This window comes from Rhinichthys klamathensis, unplaced genomic scaffold (assembly GCF_029890125.1).
Source record: "Rhinichthys klamathensis goyatoka isolate OS25496 unplaced genomic scaffold, OSU_Roscu_1.1 h1tg000657l_1, whole genome shotgun sequence".
Lineage (NCBI taxonomy): Eukaryota > Metazoa > Chordata > Actinopteri > Cypriniformes > Leuciscidae > Rhinichthys > Rhinichthys klamathensis.
In genome coordinates this window covers 279106-306419 of record NW_026607100.1, presented here as the reverse complement: position 1 = coordinate 306419, position 27314 = coordinate 279106, and the positions used below count along the sequence as shown (strand labels likewise).

Here is a 27314-nt window from a genome sequence, read left to right as displayed (position 1 = left end):
GCTCTTTCAGGAAGTTATCAATTGAACACATTACACACACATACCATATATCCCCGCGGCATCTGTCTGGTTCACACACTCTCTGCCGAAGATTATTCCCATAACTAATAATCAGAATGGAACTTCAGCCGTCAATGACAGAGTTCTGCACTTTGAAGCAAAGCTGAGTGTCTGTCAGGGTGAAGTTTGGCGAGATGCGGCTCTACTACGGTCTCCTGATACTTTCTCTCTCCTTCTGGACGTCCCATTCATTGTTTAAAATACCTTTGAAAATATTTGCTGGGAATTTCGACCCGTCTGTGCAGCTGGACCTCCGGCCTTTGCGACAGAATGAAGGCGCAGTGGGGAGCGGACTGTCCCTGGCGTCAGACCCAGCGGGCATCGTCAACTTTCTGGACATGATCAATAATTTAAAAGGAGACTCTGGTAGGGGATATTACATGGAGATGGTCATTGGGACTCCGGGACAAACGGTATGTAGCCTACACATTTTGAAACCTCAATCTTTTTCATGTTTTCCTTATGAAGTGTCAAAACATTTCAGTGTCCACTCCAGTTAAAACCCTGCGGGATATGTTTTGCATTGTAACTTTTACTAGATAGCCTACTCTGTCATACCCCCTTCAAAAGTATGTAGACATTTAAGTCGCACGAGCAAGATATCAAACCAACCATTATTTATTTGAAAGAAGGATAGCACAAGCACACACGTTTCACAACAAGAGATGCGTTACATTTGACATATGCTGTTCAAAACTAGGGCACACAGTGTTTTGACACTTTCTGGAGGTCAAACACTTGTGGAAAATGACCATAGTTGTGATGAACTGCACCTGTGGTTACTCTGAGAGGAACTGACATCATTCGTCCACTTAAAAACAACTTGGGACAGGTAAAAGACATTGCAAAAGAAAAGTGAAGTTACTTCTGAGAAAAGCAGAAGCATGCTGTGATATTTTATTATCTAATGAAATGACATTTCAGATATTTGTAGGGATGTGTTTTCAACCGTTGTCATATGGTTTGGCCCTTCACGGTCTCGTTCAAAACTCGGCTGATCTCTGGTTAGCTGTTACTGTGCTTCAAAAACATCAGATTAGATGGGGTACTGCAGGCCAGGCTGATCTCAGAGCAGTGTTTCAGCCTTTAAGAGCAAATCAGTTCAAGAAGCATGTGATGTGAAAGTCTCTATGAGACGCCTTGGGCGCAGGAGGGAGACCAAAGACCCCTTGATCTTTGTGCTGAGAATAAGTAAGAGCCAACTCACATGGGTTCACATGACAGCGGGCCCCTCCATCAGAGCAGCTGACTCAGATTAGGGCCTGGAGGAGATGCATGTGTCTCTACAGGCTTTATGACCAGTCGCAATTGTCCATTTCTCTTTCTGATCAACAGTGTTTGGTTAATATTAGATGTGTTGATTGTGTAGATGGTGGAAGGTTTTAAGTGACCGGACTTTACCGTCTGCCCCTCACAGCCTCGTTTTCAAACCTGACTATTTTAATCGTTCAATACATTTGATTCTTTGCTAAATTATATTGTATTTTGAAATATGAGATCTGGACAAATTTGGACCGTAATGTGATTAATTTGTTTTGGGATGATTCATAATTAAAGCACACACACGCACACACACACACACACACACACACACACACAGTTCAGTGCAACATGTGCAGTGCAAGTCTGTCATATAGGCGACATAAAATTATAATGAGAACATTATAATTGTGTGTTTGGGGCATGGCTTTTAAAAGTGAGACTTTAGTTTTTGTACCCAGGCTCTCAAAATTGTATAAAAATTTGGATTTAGATATATCGGCCAATGTATCGGATATCAGCTTTCAAATATAAAGAATTATCGGTTATCTGTATCGGCCAAAATGTTCATATTGGTGATCTTTTTTAAAAAGGTAGTAAAGTGTTTTTAGAATATCACAAATTATTAATTCAGAAATATCATTACATTTTAGAAGTTACACTAAATGCCGTTTTGCATATTGTATATTGCTTTGTGATATTTGAGGTCAAATTATTATTTTAAGAGAATGTTTTTCCTTTTTTCTCTGCATGTTGGGTACACCACATGATTCAGTTTTTTCAAATATTAACACAGTTTTGTAAAAAAGTTTAAAAGGAATAATAATGAAAGATTATGCCAAACCACAAAAAAAACGATTTCATTCTTCATCTTCAAACCTGACAATTTTTTTAATGTCTTTATGCCTTCCAAAAATATCGAAATGAATTTTCAATTTAGGTTTGTAAAATCTCTAACCCTAAGAATGCGGAGTTCAACCGGCAAAGCACCACTACTTAAATTGTTTAAAAATTGATGCATTAAATTTTTGTTTTCAGGTAGAAGCATTTTCTACTATAAATGTAATTGCATTCCTCTCTCTTCAGAAAAAATGAAGCTTGACTGTAAGTGATCATAAATCCTTCACGCAGTGTGTCTCTCTGGAAATATTGTAATGAAATCTCCAGTGTCATTGAACATCATGTTTATTCTCTCATCTCATCACAAACGAATGAGTGAGGTGAACTGCGAGAGGCCAGGATCTCTGCGAATATGTAATTAAGGGTACTCATGTTAATTGAGGCGCTCTTTCTAAACGAGCCACTAATTGCGGAATCTGTCGCATGTGCGGAGGCGTCGGACTGGAGTGGCTCACATCTGCTAATTGGTACAAACAGGTAGCAGATGCGTTCCCAGTGACAGAGCGCCTGCCAATTAGCTAAGCCACCTCGATAGGGGTGATTAGAGCCCGCTTCACCAGTAGAGGAGCCATGGGAGCGCAGAGAGGAGGAGCGCAGGGAAGGGGCCCGGTTCCTGGAACCAGCGGGAGTGTGTGTGTGTGTGCCAGGGCCCTGCTGCGGACACACTTAATGTTGACCGAAAGAAGCCAGTAGTCATGACGGGAACATTGCCATAGTGAGGAAGTTGTCCTTAAAGACCCCCTGAAATCAAAATTTTAGCTTTTATGAATGTGTTAGCCTTAAGGTTATGAATAAGCTGGTGTGTTCCAAAACAATGACAACATTCACATTTAGGAGATACAAGCATTCAAAACGTACAGTCTCTCACTTCCGCTATAAGCCTAGTTCACACTACATGCTTTTAAAACGTCGGGCTGAACTCTGCGGTTCACACTACATGACTTGCTCTCTGTGAAATCAGGAGTGTTCAAGTTGTTGAGCTAGTTCACACCACACGACACAACGTGATTGATCCGCAACAGGAGGTAACGCACTACACGAGTTGACAACAACTCTTTCACCCAACGATTCTATCTTGTCTACAAACCACGTTTTGTCACGAAAAATCACGCGATAAAACGAAACGGAAATGACGCGAAACAGCACGCGCGCCAATACCCAGCGAAGAAGAACACAACACGCGAACATGCCTTGCTCTGATTGGCTGTAGCTCATGACATCACGTGAGGTTGAGTCGTGCGACAGCTCTGGATATCTAGCATGCTAGATATTTTTCTGGGCTCGGCGACGCGTCTGCGAGGCGTCTTTGATGCGTTGTTGGCTCTTTCATACTAACAGATTGGCGAGCGTTCATCGCCCGCTAATCCCCCGCGATTTGCACGCGATAACACCATGACCTGTCGGCGAGCTCAACGATTTGCAAATCGGGCTTAAAATCATGTAGTGTGAACTAGGCTTAAAACGGATCACGGGATTTTATGACATCACCGCGGACTCCAGCTCCTCATCACATCTTCTGTCCAATCAAATGCTCTCTAGAATCTAAAGCTCCGCCCCCTCTGCTATAAATACCACCTGGCCAAAGCGACCGCTGACACGTCACAGAGCAATATGGGTTGGAGATGTGTGTTCGGTTGCTCAAACGCTCGAGTTTTATTCTGTTTTCCAACTGTACGTTGGTTAAGAATGAAATGGCTAAAATGTATTCACAGCTCTACTATTGAATCCAGCGTATCATCAGCGCTCGGATTCGCTTCCATGGGGCTGTCAAGTACGACTTGCAGTCTGTGAGGTAAACTAAACGCTATTGGCTGTTTGAAAAGGGGGCGGAGCCATTCAATATGTCCCGCCTTAGCTTCCTGTTTCAGTGGAAATTGCGTCAACGCATCAAACAAAACTGCGCGATCCAAAGCACTTCAGTGGGCCTTTAATGTATCCTCCAGACTTATTAGTTGTAAGGCAAGCACCACTGTTAATACTGAAAGTATTATTGTAAGTAGTATTAAGTATTAAACTATTGTTATTGTATTTATCTCTCCACCGAAGAATGTGATTGCAACCGTGATCGAAACTGGGTAGGAAACAACGGTTGCACTTTGTGCTGTTTGCCTGAAAATTTGTCCTTGATAATCGTCTTGAGTTAAAGCTGGTAAGGAATGAGGAATTACACACAATAAAGGGCAACTCTGATAAAGTTTCTGCTTACTTAGAAGAACTAGTTAAACACAATAAGAGGATTGTTCCTCTTGAATTTCTTTCACACCCTGCACAAACAGAGGCTATGCTCAGAAAAAAAAAACGTATTCATTCTATTTCTGTACTTTACTAAGCAAATACAAAGCAGACACATTATTGGCCAATGCTTGTTCTTATCAGTTTACTTATTAATGTGAAACTATGTGTACTAATGTGCATCTTGTGACAAAACATTGGCACTGACAAGATATGTCAAGGGAAGCGGAGGGGAGTGGCTATCAGACTCTAATGTTGAATGACAAAATAACCATATCAAATCATACACTACACGGTTAGGTACATAGTGCGTATATTGTGTATATAGTGCGTCATTTAGGACATAGCTGTTTTTTTCATACTAAAGTATGTGTATTATTTTCCATATTACAGTAGACAGTATGTAGTACAGACGTATTGTATTTCAAACATAGCCGGGGCCTTTCATTCTCACTTTGTCCTCCTCCTTTGAATAGATCTAAAAATCATTACTTAATAACAATTGAAGATTTCCCATAATGTTTAATTCAAACACTGCATTAAAATGTGTTCCTAGGTTTAAGAGTTTAAGTGTTTTTAAATAAGCTGTTAGGATCAGTGCAGTGGAGCAGATCTGTGTGTATATTATGATGGCGTTAACGATGAGGAATGCCCATAATGGCCTCTTTGGCAACTGGGTGAGATGGCACAGCTCTGTTATCTCATTAGTTCCCCCTCGTTGAACCAGCGCTCCAACAACATTATTCCAACTGCTGTGACCGCCTCGCAAGCGTCTGGCAAACAGAAACATGTGTGGAGAGGCTAAATTGGAGGGCTCTATGCCAGCAGGGTTTGATGGTTTTTAGGTGGTTGACATTTGAGGCACAAAGATTTAATATAAACTAAAACAATACAAGATAGTTGTTTGGACAGCTTTCGGCACTCTGAAAATTTGTGATTATTTTCAATTTGTGAAGGAAGGAAGGAAGAAAGGAAGGAAGGAAGGAAGGAAGGAAGGAAGGAAGGAAGGAAGGAAGGAAGGAAGGAAGGAAGGAAGGAAGGAAGGAAGGAAGGAAGGAAGGAAGGAAGGAAGGAAGGAAGGAAGGAAGGAAGGAAGGAAGGAAGGAAGGAAGGAAGGAAGGAAGGAAGGAAGGAAGGAAGGAAGGAAGGAAGGAAGGAAGGAAGGAAGGAAGGAAGGAAGGAAGGAAGGAAGGAAGACTCATTTGTAATCTAGACTACTCAAATCAATCATTAGTTTATTTTTGTTGCTTAGACAGAAAACCATTCTGATATAATGTCATATTTAATATTATTGTTATAAGTTTATGCCTACATTTTTAAAAAAAAATATATATTACGCATATCCAATATTACCAGAAACTCTTATAATGTTAATTCTGATAAACTACTAAAATATTTTTACTTGGTGACATCAGATTTGGGATTATCAATTGATTAAAAACTTTGGTCAAATGAATTGTGTGATATAGTAATTAATCAAACTAATCACTAGTAATAACTATATTAGCTGAGAAAGGCTCCCAAATAAAGATAATTCAAAGATGCTACATTATTATGGCTGACTACAAAGACAGTGGATCTACTGTTGAAAGACAACACACCTCTGTAAATCCCCTGGATTTTATGATCTAGAAATAAATCTTGTCAGAACTTTTGCACCTTAAATGTAAAAATTACAACCTGTGCAATGCCACTGAAAACCAGTCACACATTTCAGGAAAAAACAACAACTTCAAAATATAGCTGCAAGCAGCAATTACCGGGGCCAAGCGCAAAGAAGACGATAAGACATGCCAACATGGCTGAAAGTTTCTGACCAACCACAACAATGAGCAATTAAAGACATTTTAAGATGATTTTAGGCAAAATGGCTGATTAATCATATATACAGTCACTATTAATATGATTTCACGGTTTATCACTTTCGACCAATAGGTGGCACAATTACAAAATTGATGTGATGTGGTCAGAGTGTGGTGACAATGACACATACAAAGTTTGCTGTCAATATGTCAAGGCATTGCAGAGATAAAGCCTGAATAGTCATTTTGTCATCATACTTCAACTTTGCTGCTGTATATGAAAACTGTTTTGTCTATCAATACAAAATCCATAGCTTTTAGTCAGCACGGTCAGGAGATGATACGATAATTACAATTAGATTTTGGTGAAAATCGGACAAACGGTCTAGGACGAGTTTGAATAAGTAGGTTTCGAATGAAAATCAAGATGCCGGACAGGAAGTTTGGTCAAATACGGCAAACTCGGTATCTATGTTCTCGGCCTGACCCAAGAGATCTATTAATACCAGTTTCATTGCAAAAGGCTAATTTATTTAAAATTTATTAGCATTTTTGGAAATTTCATTATAACTTTTGACCAAAAGGTGACACTGTCTCGAAAACTTTTGAGTACCTTCAGGGCATGGTGCTGATGGCACATATTGAGTTTCGTAAAGTTACACCAATGCATTCATTAAGTATAGCATTTTATATCATACTGTATTGATGTCAATGGCAATTTCATGTTTTGTTCTATTATAGCGCCAACAAGAGGCACAATCCTACCATTTTTTTAATGTGTCCTCAGAGTGAGCCCATACATGTGTGTGTCAAATTTGGTGACAATATCTTATTTCATTTTGGAGTTATACATTTATATGTATAAACACATAAATTCCCCACACCTGACTTTGTTTGCCTTTTCTTGCCACTTCACTTACTATTAATATTTTATCATTTGGGCATTAGTTTATGGCTAACGACCTATGTTTCCAAACTTCTGACGGTGATTTCGTCTCGATCGATCTAACGGGATATTTGCAAATGTTTTTTAAACGCTAAATCACAACACTACACAAGCCGTAAGACAAAACCTAGCATGTTTGGTATCGTTGAACTCAGCAAGGATTCGGGAATCTAAGGAGATGACTCCCGTGAAAATAAGTCAACCACACCCAGAGTTATAAGCATTTGAAAAATAAATGTTACCACTAGGTGGCGCTGGTTAGAAGTTTCTCTCAGGCTCCTTCAGGGCATCGTACTGATGACCCATACCGAGTTTCGTAACGATACATTCATGCGTTCATAAAACACAGCATTTTGATACAAAATTAAAAATGGCCAACTCCTAAAATGGTCGACATGGAAAAGTTGGATATTAGTCGACTCGACATGATGTCCTGAATCTAACGAGACCACGTTTATGATTTTTGGACAAACCGTTCAGAAGTTATAAGCAAAAATAGCCATTTTTCGTATATCTGGACTAGTAGGTGGCGCTGTGCCGAAATGCAGCTTATTGCCTCAGGTCTTGCTTGTGATGACATGTACCAAGTTTGGTCTGAAAACGACAAAGCATTGCGGAGATACAACCTTTTGTCTGTTTTTGCAAGCGCTGATTAAAATTAGTTTGCGCGGTATTCAAGAACGGTTTGATGAATCAACTTGAATTCTTTAACTTTTTGTCGGCATGGTATGGTCTGAAGATGATCTGGTTAAATTTTCGTGAAAATCGGAGCAACCGTCTAGGACGAGTTCGAAAAAGTAGGTTTTAAAAAAAAATCGAAATGGCGGAAAGATTTACATGACAGAAAATTACGTCATATGGTGCATTCGAAACGGCTTTTTGTTTCTAGCCCTTATGGTTCAAAAGTTATTAGCATAAACATGAGTGAAACTTTGGACAGTTGGTGGCGCTAGAGGGATTGATTTAGAGACTCCAAATTTGCTATGGTGACTGTTTAGACTGTCCTCTATCAGTGTGCCAAATTTCATAACTTTCCCGCAAGCGGTTCTATGGGCTGCTATAGACTTCCATACGGAAGAAGCGGAAGAATAATAAGAACGCCAACGATTTCAAGATGTGCCTCCGCACTTTCAGTGCTTGGCCCCTAATAACCTAACTGCATAAGTGTGCACACCCTTTTATAATTGGGTATGTAGCTGTGTTCAGAATGAACTAATCATCAAGCTCATGTGAAAGTACACTCCTGTTTTGTGACTCAAAATAAACCTCAACTGTTCTTATAAGATTTTTCTGACATCTACCTGGTTGCATGCCACTATAAGAGTCATGGGCCACAAAGAACATAGGAATAACTCGGATCAACGGGATCTCATTGTTGAAAGGTATGACTCACGTGAGGGATTAGATATACCATGGAACAAAGTGAAGTCAGTCAGGAACAAGTGGGGAAAGTATGGCACAACAGGGATATTGTCAAGAACAGGGTGTCCTTCTAAAACTGATGAGAAGACAAAGAGAAAACTTGCCAGGGAGGCTGTCAAGAGGCCTACTGCAACATTAAAAGAGTTTCAGCTCTTTCTGGCAAGTACTGCTTGCTCTTTACATGTGACAAATCCGTATCCAAGCCCAGCTAATCTTTGCAAATATATATATCCACTTTTCCAAAACAATGAGGAAAAATGTGGTGTTGTCTGAGACCAAGATTGAACTTTTTGGCTGAAATTGTACAAGTTATGTTTGGTGCAAAAGAACACCATACAAACGGTGAGGCATGGTGATGGCAGCATCATGCTTCGGGGCTGCTATTCTTCAGCTGGAACTGGGGAATTTAGTGAAGGTGAAGGGAATCACACCTCCTCTCCATCCCTCGCTCATAGCAGACTGATGGATGGAGGGGAGTCGTTAAGGATATTCTTCCCAAACCGTCAAACTGATCCAGAGTGGAAAGCAAATTTGCAGATTTTGATTAAAGATTACCACAACAAACAATTGTTTTTCTATGTATTAACTTGCTCGGATCTAGTCAAGTCTAGTAATGTGCGCTATGAAAGTAAATGAAACTTTAAACATGCAAAAGTTCTGATATGACTTATAATTTTTTTACATCACAAAAACAAAACCAGCTGTTGGTTGTTAAAATGGGTGTGTAGACTTTTTATATCCACTGTAGACATTTATTTCCATATATTTAAACACTATATGGCCAAAAGGATTGACCCCCTTCTAATTATTGGGTTTGGTTAATTAGGACAAATCTTAATGCTACGCCATACAATGGCATTCTAGAGAACTGTGTGACTTCACACAACAGAAGGGAAGGTCCCTTTTTTATTCCAGCATGGCAATAATCCCATGAACTGCCTGCGAAAAAGCAGACATGAACCCCACTTAACACATTCAGTATCAAGTATATGCATATCCCTGCATGTTCCAAAATTTAGTGGAAGACCTTTCCAGGAGCGTATAAGCTGTTGAAGCTCTTGATGAACCTGGTAACTCTCATATGATATGGGATGTGATGTTACAATCCTTAAAGAGCTTTCCACATGGAGATAACTCCACCCACAATAATTACATCGCTAGGAAAGTAGTCCCACTTGAAAAACAAATAAATTAGAGTTTATAGCTCAACAGTTTTTAACAAAAAGAAGGTAGACATTTCTGCTTAATAAAAAAACATTCCATTAAAAGTACATTTGTTTGTTGTTTTTTTCTTTTACATTACATTTAGGCACTTTTACCCAAAGTGACATACACTGCATTTAAGATAAACATTTACATTTTATCTGTTCTTTACTAGCCGAGTGATGTTGTTTATTTTCTGTGGTAATCAACAGCATGTTACAGATGATAAGAAGTTATATTTAATATGGAGTATTCCTCTGAAATGTCATTATTACCAAGTAATGCATAAAAAATGAGTGTAACATCATTGTTTTCTGTCATTGCAGCTGAACATCCTGGTTGATACTGGAAGCAGCAACTTTGCTGTAGCTGCAGCAGCACATCCCTACATCACAGACTACTATAAGAGAGCACTGTAAGATCACATCCCTACATCACAGACTACTATAAGAGAGCACTGTAAGATCACATCCCTACATCACAGACTACTATAACAGAGCACTGTAAGATCACATCCCTACAACACACACTACTATAAGAGAGCACTGTAAGATCACATCCCTACATCACACACTACTATAACAGAGCACTGTAAGATCACATCCCTACATCACACACTACTATAAGAGAGCACTGTAAGATCACATCCCTACATCACACACTACTATAACAGAGCACTGTAAGATCACATCCCTACATCACACACTACTATAACAGAGCACTGTAAGATCACATCCCTACATCACACACTACTATAACAGAGCACTGTAAGATCACATCCCCACATCACACACTACTATAACAGAGCACTGTAAGATCACATCCCTACATCACACACTACTATAACAGAGCACTGTAAGATCACATCCCCACATCACACACTACTATAACAGAGAACTGTAAGATCACATCCCTACATCACAGACTACTATAACAGAGCACTGTAAGATCACATCCCTACATCACACACTACTATAACAGAGCACTGTAAGATCACATCCCTACATCACACACTACTATAACAGAGCACTGTAAGATCACATCCCTACATCACACACTACTATAACATAGCACTGTAAGATCACATCCCTACATCACACACTACTATAACAGAGCACTGTAAGATCACATCCCCACATCACACACTACTATAACAGAGAACTGTAAGATCACATCCCTACATCACAGACTACTATAACAGAGCACTGTAAGATCACATCCCTACATCACACACTACTATAACAGAGAACTGTAAGATCACATCCCTACATCACACACTGCTATAACAGAGCACTGTAAGATCACATCCCTACATCACAGACTACTATACGAGAGCACTGTACGATCACATCCCTACATCACACACTACTATAACAGAGAACTGTAAGATCACATCCCTACATCACACACTGCTATAACAGAGCACTGTAAGATCACATCCCTACATCACACACTACTATAAGAGAGCACTGTAAGATCACATCCCTACATCACACACTACTATAACAGAGCACTGTAAGATCACATCCCTACATCACACACTGCTATAACAGAGCACTGTAAGATCACATCCCTACATCACACACTACTATAACAGAGCACTGTAAGATCACATCCCTACATCACACACTACTATAACAGAGCACTGTAAGATCACATCCCTACATCACAGACTACTATAACAGAGCACTGTAAGATCACATCCCTACATCACAGACTACTATAACAGAGAACTGTAAGATCACATCCCTACATCACACACTACTATAACAGAGAACTGTAAGATCACATCCCTACATCACACACTGCTATAACAGAGCACTGTAAGATCACATCCCTACATCACAGACTACTATACGAGAGCACTGTAAGATCACATCCCTACATCACACACTACTATAACAGAGAACTGTAAGATCACATCCCTACATCACACACTCCTATAACAGAGCACTGTAAGATCACATCCCTACATCACACACTACTATAAGAGAGCACTGTAAGATCACATCCCTACATCACACACTACTATAACAGAGCACTGTAAGATCACATCCCTACATCACACACTGCTATAACAGAGAACTGTAAGATCACATCCCTACATCACACACTGCTATAACAGAGCACTGTAAGATCACATCCCTACATCACAGACTACTATAACAGAGCACTGCAAGATCACATCCCTACATCACACACTACTATAACAGAGCACTGTAAGATCACATCCCTACATCACACACTGCTATAACAGAGCACTGTAAGATCACATCCCTACATCACACACTACTATAACAGAGCACTGTAAGATCACATCCCTACATCACACACTACTATAACAGAGCACTGTAAGATCACATCCCTACATCACAGACTACTATAACAGAGCACTGTAAGATCACATCCCTACATCACAGACTACTATAACAGAGAACTGTAAGATCACATCCCTACATCACCGACTACTATAACAGAGAACTGTAAGATCACATCCCTACATCACAGACTACTATAACAGAGCACTGTAAGATCACATCCCTACATCACAGACTACTATAACAGAGCACTGTAAGATCACATCCCTACATCACACACTACTATAACAGAGAACTGTAAGATCACATCCCTACATCACACACTACTATAACAGAGCACTGTAAGATCACATCCCTACATCACAGACTACTATAACAGAGCACTGTAAGATCACATCCCTACATCACACACTACTATAACAGAGAACTGTAAGATCACATCCCTACATCAGACACTACTATAACAGAGCACTGTAAGATCACATCCCTACACCACACACTACTATAACAGAGAACTGTAAGATCACATCCCTACATCACACACTACTATAACAGAGCACTGTAAGATCACATCCCTACATCACACACTACTATAAGAGAGCACTGTAAGATCACATCCCTACATCACACACTACTATAACAGAGCACTGTAAGATCACATCCCTACATCACACACTACTATAAGAGAGCACTGTAAGATCACATCCCTACATCACACACTACTATAACAGAGAACTGTAAGATCACATCCCTACATCACACACTACTATAACAGAGCACTGTAAGATCACATCCCTACATCACACACTACTATAACAGAGCACTGTAAGATTGCATCCCTACATCACACACTACTATAACAGAGCACTGTAAGATCACATCCCTACATCACACACTACTATAACAGAGCACTGTAAGATCACATCCCTACATCACACACTACTATAAGAGAGCACTGTAAGATCACATCCCTACATCACACACTACTATAAGAGAGCACTGTAAGATCACATCCCTACATCACACACTACTATAACAGAGAACTGTAAGATCACATTCCTACATCACACACTACTATAACAGAGCACTGTAAGATCACATCCCTACATCACACACTACTATAACAGAGCACTGTAAGATTGCATCCCTACATCACACACTACTATAACAGAGCACTGTAAGATCACATCCCTACATCACACACTACTATAACAGAGCACTGTAAGATCACATCCCTACATCACAGACTACTATAACAGAGCACTGTAAGATCACATCCCTACATCACACACTACTATAACAGAGCACTGTAAGATTGCATCCCTACATCACACACTACTATAACAGAGCACTGTAAGATCACATCCCTACATCACACACTACTATAACAGAGCACTGTAAGATTGCATCCCTACATCACACACTACTATAACAGAGCACTGTAAGATCACATCCCTACATCACACACTACTATAACAGAGCACTGTAAGATCACATCCCTACATCACAGACTACTATAACAGAGCACTGTAAGATCACATCCCTACATCACAGACTACTATAACAGAGCACTGTAAGATCACATCCCTACATCACAGACTACTATAACAGAGAACTGTAAGATCACATCCCTACATCACACACTACTATAACAGAGAACTGTAAGATCACATCCCTACATCACACACTACTATAACAGAGCACTGTAAGATCACATCCCTACATCACACACTACTATAACAGAGCACTGTAAGATTGCATCCCTACATCACACACTACTATAACAGAGCACTGTAAGATCACATCCCTACATCACACACTACTATAACAGAGAACTGTAAGATCACATCCCTACATCACACACTGCTATAACAGAGCACTGTAAGATCACATCCCTACATCACACACTGCTATAACAGAGCACTGTAAGATCACATCCCTACATCACACACTGCTATAACAGAGAACTGTAAGATCACATCCCTACATCACATACTACTATAACAGAGAACTGTAAGATCACATCCCTACATCACACACTACTATAACAGAGCACTGTAAGATCACATCCCCACATCACAGACTACTATAACAGAGCACTGTAAGATCACATCCCTACATCACACACTACTATAACAGAGAACTGTAAGATCACATCCCTACATCACACACTACTATAACAGAGCACTGTAAGATCACATCCCCACATCACAGACTACTATAACAGAGCACTGTAAGATCACATCCCTACATCACACACTACTATAACAGAGAACTGTAAGATCACATCCCTACATCACAGACTACTATAAGAGAGCACTGTAAGATCACATCCCTACATCACACACTACTATAACAGAGCACTGTAAGATCACATCCCTACATCACACACTGCTATAACAGAGAACTGTAAGATCACATCCCTACATCACACACTGCTATAACAGAGCACTGTAAGATCACATCCCTACATCACAGACTACTATAACAGAGCACTGTAAGATCACATCCCTACATCACACACTACTATAACAGAGCACTGTAAGATCACATCCCTACATCACACACTGCTATAACAGAGCACTGTAAGATCACATCCCTACATCACACACTACTATAACAGAGCACTGTAAGATCACATCCCTACATCACACACTACTATAACAGAGCACTGTAAGATCACATCCCTACATCACAGACTACTATAACAGAGCACTGTAAGATCACATCCCTACATCACAGACTACTATAACAGAGAACTGTAAGATCACATCCCTACATCACCGACTACTTTAACAGAGAACTGTAAGATCACATCCCTACATCACAGACTACTATAACAGAGCACTGTAAGATCACATCCCTACATCACAGACTACTATAACAGAGCACTGTAAGATCACATCCCTACATCACACACTACTATAACAGAGAACTGTAAGATCACATCCCTACATCACACACTACTATAACAGAGCACTGTAAGATCACATCCCTACATCACAGACTACTATAACAGAGCACTGTAAGATCACATCCCTACATCACACACTACTATAACAGAGAACTGGAAGATCACATCCCTACATCACACACTACTATAACAGAGCACTGTATGATCACATCCCTACACCACACACTACTATAACAGAGAACTGTAAGATCACATCCCTACATCACACACTACTATAACAGAGCACTGTAAGATCACATCCCTACATCACACACTACTATAAGAGAGCACTGTAAGATCACATCCCTACATCACACACTACTATAACAGAGAACTGTAAGATCACATCCCTACATCACACACTGCTATAACAGAGCACTGTAAGATCACATCCCTACATCACACACTGCTATAACAGAGCACTGTAAGATCACATCCCTACATCACACACTGCTATAACAGAGAACTGTAAGATCACATCCCTACATCACATACTACTATAACAGAGAACTGTAAGATCACATCCCTACATCACACACTACTATAACAGAGCACTGTAAGATCACATCCCCACATCACAGACTACTATAACAGAGCACTGTAAGATCACATCCCTACATCACACACTACTATAACAGAGAACTGTAAGATCACATCCCTACATCACACACTACTATAACAGAGCACTGTAAGATCACATCCCCACATCACAGACTACTATAACAGAGCACTGTAAGATCACATCCCTACATCACACACTACTATAACAGAGAACTGTAAGATCACATCCCTACATCACAGACTACTATAAGAGAGCACTGTAAGATCACATCCCTACATCACACACTACTATAACAGAGCACTGTAAGATCACATCCCTACATCACACACTGCTATAACAGAGAACTGTAAGATCACATCCCTACATCACACACTGCTATAACAGAGCACTGTAAGATCACATTCCTACATCACAGACTACTATAACAGAGCACTGTAAGATCACATCCCTACATCACACACTACTATAACAGAGCACTGTAAGATCACATCCCTACATCACACACTGCTATAACAGAGCACTGTAAGATCACATCCCTACATCACACACTACTATAACAGAGCACTGTAAGATCACATCCCTACATCACACACTACTATAACAGAGCACTGTAAGATCACATCCCTACATCACAGACTACTATAACAGAGCACTGTAAGATCACATCCCTACATCACAGACTACTATAACAGAGAACTGTAAGATCACATCCCTACATCACCGACTACTTTAACAGAGAACTGTAAGATCACATCCCTACATCACAGACTACTATAACAGAGCACTGTAAGATCACATCCCTACATCACAGACTACTATAACAGAGCACTGTAAGATCACATCCCTACATCACACACTACTATAACAGAGAACTGTAAGATCACATCCCTACATCACACACTACTATAACAGAGCACTGTAAGATCACATCCCTACATCACAGACTACTATAACAGAGCACTGTAAGATCACATCCCTACATCACACACTACTATAACAGAGAACTGGAAGATCACATCCCTACATCACACACTACTATAACAGAGCACTGTAAGATCACATCCCTACACCACACACTACTATAACAGAGAACTGTAAGATCACATCCCTACATCACACACTACTATAACAGAGCACTGTAAGATCACATCCCTACATCACACACTACTATAAGAGAGCACTGTAAGATCACATCCCTACATCACACACTACTATAACAGAGCACTGTAAGATCACATCCCTACATCACACACTACTATAAGAGAGCACTGTAAGATCACATCCCTACATCACACACTACTATAACAGAGAACTGTAAGATCACATCCCTACATCACACACTACTATAACAGAGCACTGTAAGATCACATCCCTACATCACACACTACTATAACAGAGCACTGTAAGATTGCATCCCTACATCACACACTACTATAACAGAGCACTGTAAGATCACATCCCTACATCACACACTACTATAAGAGAGCACTGTAAGATCACATCCCTACATCACACACTACTATAAGAGAGCACTGTAAGATCACATCCCTACATCACACACTACTATAACAGAGAACTGTAAGATCACATCCCTACATCACACACTACTATAACAGAGCACTGTAAGATCACATCCCTACATCACACACTACTATAACAGAGCACTGTAAGATTGCATCCCTACATCACACACTACTATAACAGAGCACTGTAAGATCACATCCCTACATCACACACTACTATAACAGAGCACTGTAAGATTGCATCCCTACATCACACACTACTATAACAGAGCACTGTAAGATCACATCCCTACATCACACACTACTATAACAGAGAACTGTAAGATCACATCCCTACATCACACACTGCTATAACAGAGCACTGTAAGATCACATCCCTACATCACACACTGCTATAACAGAGCACTGTAAGATCACATCCCTACATCACACACTGCTATAACAGAGAACTGTAAGATCACATCCCTACATCACATACTACTATAACAGAGAACTGTAAGATCACATCCCTACATCACACACTACTATAACAGAGCACTGTAAGATCACATCCCCACATCACAGACTACTATAACAGAGCACTGTAAGATCACATCCCTACATCACACACTACTATAACAGAGAACTGTAAGATCACATCCCTACATCACACACTACTATAACAGAGCACTGTAAGATCACATCCCTACATCACACACTACTATAACAGAGCACTGTAAGATCACATCCCTACATCACACACTACTATAAGAGAGCACTGTAAGATCACATCCCTACATCACACACTACTATAACAGAGCACTGTAAGATCACATCCCTACATCACACACTACTATAACAGAGCACTGTAAGATCACATCCCTACATCACACACTACTATAACAGAGCACTGTAAGATCACATCCCTACATCACATACTACTATAACAGAGAAATGTAAGATCACATCCCTACATCACACACTACTATAACAGAGCACTGTAAGATCACATCCCTACATCACACACTACTATAACAGAGGACTGTAAGATCACATCCCTACATCACACACTACTATAAGAGAGCACTGTAAGATCACATCCCTACATCACAGACTACTATAACAGAGAACTGTAAGATCACATCCCTACATCACACACTGCTATAACAGAGCACTGTAAGATCACATCCCTACATCACACACTACTATAACAGAGCACTGTAAGATCACATCCCTACATCACACACTGCTATAACAGAGCACTGTAAGATCACATCCCTACATCACAGACTACTATAACAGAGCACTGTAAGATCACATCCCTACATCACATACTACTATAACAGAGAACTGTAAGATCGCATCCCTACATCACACACTACTATAACAGAGCACTGTAAGATCACATCCCTACATCACACACTACTATAACAGAGAACTGTAAGATCACATCCCTACATCACACACTACTATAACAGAGCACTGTAAGATCACATCCCTACATCACACACTACTATAAGAGAGCACTGTAAGATCACATCCCTACATCACAGACTATTATAACAGAGCACTGTAAGATCACATCCCTACATCACACACTACTATAACAGAGCACTGTAAGATCACATCCCTACATCACACACTACTATAACAGAGCACTGTAAGATCACATCCCTACATCACACACTACTATAACAGAGAACTGTAAGATCGCATCCCTACATCACACACTACTATAACAGAGCACTGTAAGATCACATCCCTACATCACACACTACTATAACAGAGCACTGTACTAAACTACTATACGGTTCACTGTAAGATCAGAACACCTCACAACTACATCACACTGTTTTATAACAATGCATCCAGACAAAACTTACATTAATTAATTCCAGTCTTTTAATGTTTGTTAGTGAATTATGTTTGTAGTGCATTAGTGATAAACCAAAGTTATGATGGTTTGCTCAGTTCCAGTACATATCAGAGCACTGGGAGAGCAGTTGCAGTAAAATACACTCAGGGAGAATGGGAGGGGGAACTGGGAACTGACCGCATCACCATTCCTAAAGGGCCCAATGGTACCATCACCATCAACATAGCTGCAATCCTCACCTCAGAAGGCTTCTTTCTGCCTGGAATCAACTGGCAGGGAATTCTTGGACTTGCTTATCCTCTACTGGTTCGGGTAAGTCACATGATGGTGTTACATTGGTGTTTTATTTATAAAAGGTGTGTTATGTTAGCATTAGCAGTTTGTGCAAACTGTTTAATTGTGCTCTGCTATTGTTACGTGATAAGTTCACAAAGGTGTGGCTCAGATCCTCAAACATCAATGGTGTTTTGAGTTTGATAATGGTTTATGTACTCTACTAGTGAACACAATAGTAAGGTAGTTGTATATTTGCTATTATTGTGACAGAGTCAGAAAATAATTAATAATTGTAAATAGTTTGTTTTTTCAAATATAATATTTGTGTTGGTTTCAAAGCAGTGTGACAGGTTTTTTGACATGTACAGGTAGGTACCTTGGTATTCTTTGATGGATGGTCCCACTTTATATTAACAACTTGTGTAAATGCATATTGTTGTTATAAAATGTAGTTAATAATTCCTGTTACACGTGTACTTACTGAAGTGAAAAAATTGTTGTTACCAATGTCCTGTTACACATTTGTATTTGCACATACCATTCTGTGGGTTGTTACATGTGTAGGTACACAAATATTACAGCTATAGATATTATGTACCAATGTGTACTTACACTATAGGTAAAGTGGGACCATTTGGATTTAGACTATTAGTATTATATGATCTGAAAGTACTAAGAGCTCCTTAAATAGCATATATTTTGTCTTTTTCTCCTCTCAGCCCGACCCGTCGGTGGAACCCTTCTTCAACTCTGTTGTGAGGCAGACTGGGATTCCAGATGTGTTTTCTCTCCAGATGTGCGGAGCAGGAGTCTCAGCCAGCACTACAGCTGACCCAGCGGGCGGCAGCTTGGTGTGTACCAAACCTGAAGCCGTCTTACATTGAACTGCAAAAATATACAATCCAAATTTGTACAAAACTAATCCAACTACTTGGAGTGAACCGCTACTGTTGTTTGTTAACATGAAAACGATTCAATTTTTAAATGAAATAAGTTTCTATATTAAGTATCTCTATTAATATTTATTAATTTAGTCACAAAACATTCTTTAAATAACTTCATCTATAAAATAAATGTAACTGTCTTTGGTAATATCACAAAAATACTTATGGCAAGAGCTGTTTTTGTTTAGCCAACAGCCCATCACTATATAACTTAATTATTTTTAAATTAAATGTTATTTTTTTATTAGCATACCACTTTTGGTAATGTTTCTAAATTAGGGAAACAAAATGTGTTAGATAACTTATTAATGTTAATATGATGGAAAGCATTTTGAGTTAAGCAACAATGTTTTTAAAATTGTTAAAATCCCCCTGTAGTCAATAATTTTATCCCTTAAAACTCATCTTTGATCACTAAAATGACATATTTAAACTTTTTTTAACTTGAAAACTATTTCTTCATGCCTTATGCAACTCTATACACCCTTGCCTCACTTAGTATACGCGGTTCTATGTATATGCAAATGAGCCCCGCCTCCACTCACTCACTCAGCTCAGAGATCCACTGGTTGACGATCACACGTTGATCTGATTGGTTACAAGGTAGTTTGTGACGTCAGAAACACCAGCGATTTCAAACCGTGTTTTTGAGACTGTCTTTGGTTCACTGCAGTTTTAAGGAGAAAATACTCAGCAATGCTGTCGACTTATGAACTTACACATAGCTTGTCTTAAAGCATATTAAAAACACCACATAGACATATAAACAACATTAATAACTTGATTATCACCACAGGGGGACTTTAAATGATAGAAAATGTTCGGTACAGCTTATTCTGCCCAAGAACTGCAAGAAGATGTGTAGGTTTATTAGAAATATATCATTATATACGGCACCACAATATTAGACTGAAAAGCGTATTCAAACAAGAAGCAGCAGTCTCTATGGACTATTTGAACAAATCTGAAGAGTGGACCAGAGTTTGAGCCCATTGTCTACAAAATCAGAGACCCTGATCACAAGTGGCCCCTGGTAAAACATTTGAGAACATTGTTATTAACAGGTATTATTGATTTTAATCATACAAGTTGGTGCCGTAAGTAGCATTCAGGATTCCTGCTCTCATATATCAGACCCGTTTACACTCTCAAGGACAGATGAGATTGGGCTTCTCAGTGCTACTCAAGAAACATAATAAGCTCAGTGCGTCTCTGTGTCTCACACCTCCGCTGCCTCCTATAGGATGGCGTGTCTCGTTAGTGAGAAGCTAATTAAGCTAAAGAGAGCCCCCTGCTGCCAGCACATTCTGTTAGCAATACGGGAGCGCTGGAAGAAGAGGCGGCCACGTGTCCCGCAGAGAGGAGCAGATGGGAAGAGTGTGTCCTGTGTCCACCGCTGAACAATGTCCAAAGCCTTTTGGAAATATTTGACTAGCCTCTTAATTAGATGCTATTTGCAGAAGTCAAATGCCAGATCTAGTCTGTTTTCTTTTTTTATTATCTTCATTTGAATGTATTTTCATAATCTTTTGCTTTTTCTAATATTCTTAAATATAAGGAAATAGATACTGTAGATCCACACTTAAAAAAAAAGAGAACCTGGGGATTCAGATGATAGCTTTTCTGTCAAAATAGTTTTTTCCTTTTTTATTTTGCAGTTTTAAGGAGAAAATACTCAGCAATGCTGTCGACTTATGAATTTGCACATGATTTGTCTTAAAGCATATTAAAAGCACCACATAGACATATAAACAACATTTAAAAGCTTGATTTTCACCACAGGGGGACTTTAATATCTTGGAAGATTTTTACTATAAACAAAGGAAAGATGATATGCCTCAGATGACATGCTTCTATGTCTTTGTGTTGCGTTTCAGATCATGGGAGGAGTTGAGCCAACCTTGTACCGGGGTTCAGTTTGGTACACGCCAATCCTGGAAGAGTGGTACTATCAAGTGGAAGTCTTGAAGCTTGAAGTTGGAGACCAAAATTTAAACCTAGATTGCAAAGAGGTACATGACACAGTCTAGCACCAAAAAATAAAGGAAATTCAACCAGAAAATCGAGTCCATCCCTTTAGAAAAACACATTGATAATTACTGGAATTGAGCCAAGGGCGAGTTGAAATTGTACCTTTAATGGCTGCCAGTGGAGTAACTACAGCATTCGATCAAATATACGGCAGCGATAAGAATTAGTGATCTTGTTTTTCTCTCCCTTTGGTCATTTTGTTCAGTACAACTCGGATAAAGCCATTGTGGATAGCGGGACGACTCTACTGCGACTTCCTGGAAATGTGTTTAGTGCTGTGGTGGAGGCTATCATGCAAACATCATTGGTACGACCTTCCGTTTTTGGCTAATTATTTACCTCAGAAACACATTTTGTGCGTATTTAAGGGGTTCTCCTGCTCTCCTAGATTGAGGATTTCTCTGCTGGATTTTTTGACGGCACTAAGCTTGCGTGTTGGATGAGAGGAGAATCACCATGGAGGCTTTTCCCCAAACTCTCAATCTACCTCAGAGCGACGAACACCAGCCAGTCCTTTCGCATCACCATCCACCCACAGGTCAGGACTATCCTTAGAGAAACTGAATACAAATCATTTCATCTTTGTTATATTTAAAACAAAGACTAATAAAAATGACTAGAGCACATAACAAAATTCTAATGAAAACTGAAGTGTATTTTTTGGGGACAATCTCTTACCAAACCTTTGTCTTTACGGGTGGACTGTTTGTGTCTGAGGAAGAGTGTCTTAAAATTCAATGTTTGTTGAATCAATGTGTCCCCAATGGTGGGGGGAATCGTCCCGTTACGGCACCCCTGCTTGTACACAGGACCCTTAGGCTCCAAACCCATGATGTACTTTGTGGTTTTTGGTGTGATGTTGTTGCATATTTTCTTAAATCGAACAGAAACTGAGATTGTACATAGCTCGCAGGTCTTTTGACATCAGTTTTTCTCTCTGCAGCTGTACGTCCAGCCAGTCACAGATATTGACGGGACATTGGACTGTTTCCGGTTCGGAGTCTCCCCTTCAGCCAATGGCTTAGTCATTGGAGCCACTGTGATGGAGGGCTTCTATGTCATCTTTGACCGTGCACAAAAGAGGGTGGGCTTTGCTGTTAGCACATGTGCAGGTAGGTGGGACACAAGTAGACACTGGGGTTTGGGAGACGTGTGCCCAGGGGTGTCACAGCTGCATTTAGGATCAGCTGTCTGCTTCGGGACTATTTAATTTAAAGGTGCAGTGTGTGGATTTTAGCGGCATCTAGCGGTTCAGTCAGCCCACCGCTCCCTTTCGGAGAAGCTACGGTGGCCAAAACAGGACAGACATGTCGTCGTCTGAGACATTGTGTCAGTGTCTTATTCGCTGACTTTAGCTAGTTAGCACAGTAGCGAAGCAATGCCAACAAATAAATTACACTTTATTTATGCAAATTCTGAAAGTAAGCATTATTGGTCACTTGATTGGTACACTGTCCTGTTACATGAAATTACAATCCAGTGACACGTTTTTCAACATTGACAAGGGAAAAACGTTACTTCTCACTATGAGAATGTAGCTAAAGAAACCAAACAAACCGTTTTCAATTAACGTTACATTGCTAAAGTTGGACTAACTTACCTGTCCAGCAGAAAACAGGCAACTTCACAGTCGTTTTATTTAATTTTCCTGCATCAGCATCTTCCATCTGGAAATCCATCTTTGCAGACGAAGATTGACACTATGTGCAAAATAATACAACTTGGCGTATTCCAAAATGGCGACTTAACTTGTAAGGGGACCTGTGGTGTATGTAGATAGAAATGGCTCAAGGTTATAAAAACATAATGGTTCATTTTGTTAGATCTTTATTAGGGATGTAACGATTCACTCGCAACCGCTTGAAAATCGATAAAAATGTGTGACGATTCAAGTCGGTTGAAATGTTAAACGAATCGCGATACACGTTGTAAACAGCAGGGCGCGTTTAATTTCCGTAGACTAATAATAATCACCACCGTGAGAAGCACAAGTCACCTCCGTTTTCATGTAAAAGGCATTAATACGACAATTGCGAGAGCCACGGAGATCACAAGGTGCATCAGTGTTTCCGTGGCAACCAGGTGTTGTATTTATTTTACTATCTCTTTCTCTAAATGTGTTTTTTTACTTTTACTAGTGTAATGATACAAAAAATAACAAAATTAGAATCTTGCCTTTATTACAATGTAAAACCCCTGTCAATTTGGTACTAATTTTACACAGTCTTTTACATAGTGTGCGAATGTGTCCAGCCTCTTGACCAAACAAACAGAAAGACTGAGTTGAAACAACCTTGAAGGGAATTTTTTTAATGTAGTTTTATTATTTGACAAATATATTTTAAATTAAAAAGAAATGTGCAGCATTTTGTCTGAGAAATAATAAAAGGGACACTTTTGTCTTAAATCTCATTTGTTAAAAAAATCGTGAGAAAATCGTATCGTGAAACCAGTATCGTGAATCGTATCGCATCGTGAGATGAGTGAATCGTTACATCCCTAATCTTTATACACCACTCAAAACATAGGTATTATAATGCATTTCTGACAATAGATCCTCATAAATTTTACACACTGCACCTTTAAAGTGTTGAAGAGCAAGTAGGGCAGGGGTCTAATCTAGTGCCCCGTGATGTGTTAATAGTTTATCCTTTGACAATCCGGCAGGCAAATCAGTTTTCAGTTTGTGTTTGGATTGGCTTTTAATGCTGCTGATTTTAGTCCTTCTATATTTGCTTATATTGAGTGCTGCAGGGATCACATAGAGGCCACAACCCAGAAATGAGTTGTCCTGGAGTCCAGAAGGTCTGTGGTGAACAGAAGCCCAAGATATTTGCACGTTGTATTCTATGACATAAATTACATGAGTAGCTGCATCAGTAATAAGAACGCATGAAGCTGTTCAAGCAGAGGGTTTGTTCTTTCTTTTGATATATTGCATGTTCAGACGTTCATACAACAGAATATTCTGGCGGCCATGAAAGTTTTGTGAAAATGATCAAAAACGCTTGCAGTGGCTGACATTTTATTTGAAAAATGTTTAAATGTAAAAAGTCAAACAACATCACCCTGAACATGAAACCACATCTACTCACTGGTCTGCTTTCACAGCCTCGTTGTCTCTTATCACTCATCGGGATGCAGAGCTACATTTACCTCTTCTGAAGATTGTATTCAGTCTTCAAAATTAAATTGAAGAAGACTATCATGATGAACAAAACGTGTAAGAATCATAAGCTTTTGTTGGTCACAGAGCTTATTTTCTGCAATAATATAAAATCCTATTGGGATTACGTAATGTGTGGTGCATCCCAGAGCTAGTGCAAGACGAGCATTTGTGGTTAAAAAGCATATAAATGTTGATGTATTTTTTTTTAAATTAACAATGTTTTGGCTAGATAAGACTCTTATTCCTCGGCTGGGATCGTGTAGAGATCTTTGAAGCTCCACTGAAACTCACATTTGGACCTTCAACCCGTTGATAACCATTGAAGTCACTATATGGAGAAAAATTGGGAATGTTTTCCTCAAAAACCTTAATATCTTTTCAATTCACATTTATTTTATAGCGCTTTTCACAATACACATCGTTTCAAAGCAGCTTTACAGAAAATGCACGAGTCCACATTACAATTTAGAGAGATCTGTTATCAGAGCTGACTGTCTTTCAGAAATGTACATCTACAAATCACAGTTAGCTAAAAACGTATTAATTTAAACAATGTACTTCAGGACCAGGGTTGGGAACCACTGTCTTGACGTGCATGTAGAAACCCAAATCTACTTTGGGATTAACTGTTCAAATGGCGTCAGGATTGTTTGTGTGAGTGGACTAGTGTGTTACTGCAGCCATCTTGGTTCTGGTTCTCTCTGTATACCTCTCCTGTCCTCCAAACAGAAAACGGCGGCGTACCGTTTGCAGAGATTGCCGGGCCGTTCCTAGCCGAGGGCGTGGCGTCCGACTGCACCAGTGGCGTGTCTCTTAGGGAGCCTATGATGTGGGTGATCGCATATGCTCTGATGGGCATATGTGCAGTGGTCCTGATCGTGCTCCTCATCCTGCTCATCCTGCCCTGCCGATGCCACCGGGACGGAGAGATCACGGACGAGTCCTCGCTGGTGCGCCATCGCATCAAGTGACGTCAGGCGTCGATGGAGGACGAGAGCAGGGCTGAGGGGAACTCAGGGCAGGTAACAGGCGAACACACTGCACTGAGCTGAGCTCTGGGTGAGGGACTTTCCCCAAACATCACAGTCCGGTTCGTCAAGATGCCAGGATTTGGACACTTTTTACGGTAGATTGAACTTTTCAAGCAGGACAAAACTACTGAACGATGGAGTAGTCATGATTATACATGTGACTTTGATAGTAATCATAAATGCCAAAATATGAGCATCAACATTACCCTGTACTTCACTTCAAAGTATGCTGCTCTTTTTATTCTTAGTCTTCAATATAATTGTGTCACTAAAGCTACTGGAAATCAGCAATGGTTTCGTGGTCCAATGAAGTAAAGTTTATGTACTGTTCACATCTAGAGGCTTTGGTTTCCTTTTAGATGCAGTGCTTTGAAAGGAATATTTCAGCCAAAAATGAAATTTGTCATAATGTACTCACCTGAAACCTGTGTAATGAAGATGTTTGGCTCTGCTCTTTTTTCGTACAATGAAAGTAAATGGGGAGGGATGCTGTTGAGCTCAAATTATTGCTTCAGAAGACTTGTTATACAGCACTTAAAACCCTTTTTGTAAGGTAATTTGATTTAGTTATTATTAATTCCTTCAGATTTCTTTCATTTCTGATCTGGGTTTTTAAGAAAGATTGGCAAAAGAGCCAGGAGAGAATCTTTAAAAGAGTGTGCTGTCTTTTTATTGCCTGGTGTGCTTCTTGGACTTATTTTTATGCTTTTTGTAATTGATTTTGGATTGATCTTTTGTTTCCTAATTCTTTAATTTACATGTGTAGTCCTACCTGCTAAATAAATTGTTAGACTGGAATCTTGTGAAATGATTATTTCTAGTCGAAT

General features: G+C 39.7%; 1 protein-coding gene across 1 annotated transcript; it reads left to right on the top strand.

The window, feature by feature from the left end:
- On the top strand, positions 1-26887 carry bace2 (beta-secretase 2). Its single transcript, XM_056241639.1, has 9 exons — positions 1-473; positions 10152-10240; positions 19132-19348; positions 20032-20163; positions 22134-22268; positions 22493-22594; positions 22676-22825; positions 23231-23399; positions 26186-26887. The coding sequence occupies exons 1-9, from the start codon at positions 195-197 to the stop codon at positions 26425-26427; spliced, it is 1515 nt and encodes a 504-aa protein (XP_056097614.1). The 5' UTR covers positions 1-194; the 3' UTR covers positions 26428-26887.
- Positions 26888-27314: the final 427 nt, after the last annotated feature.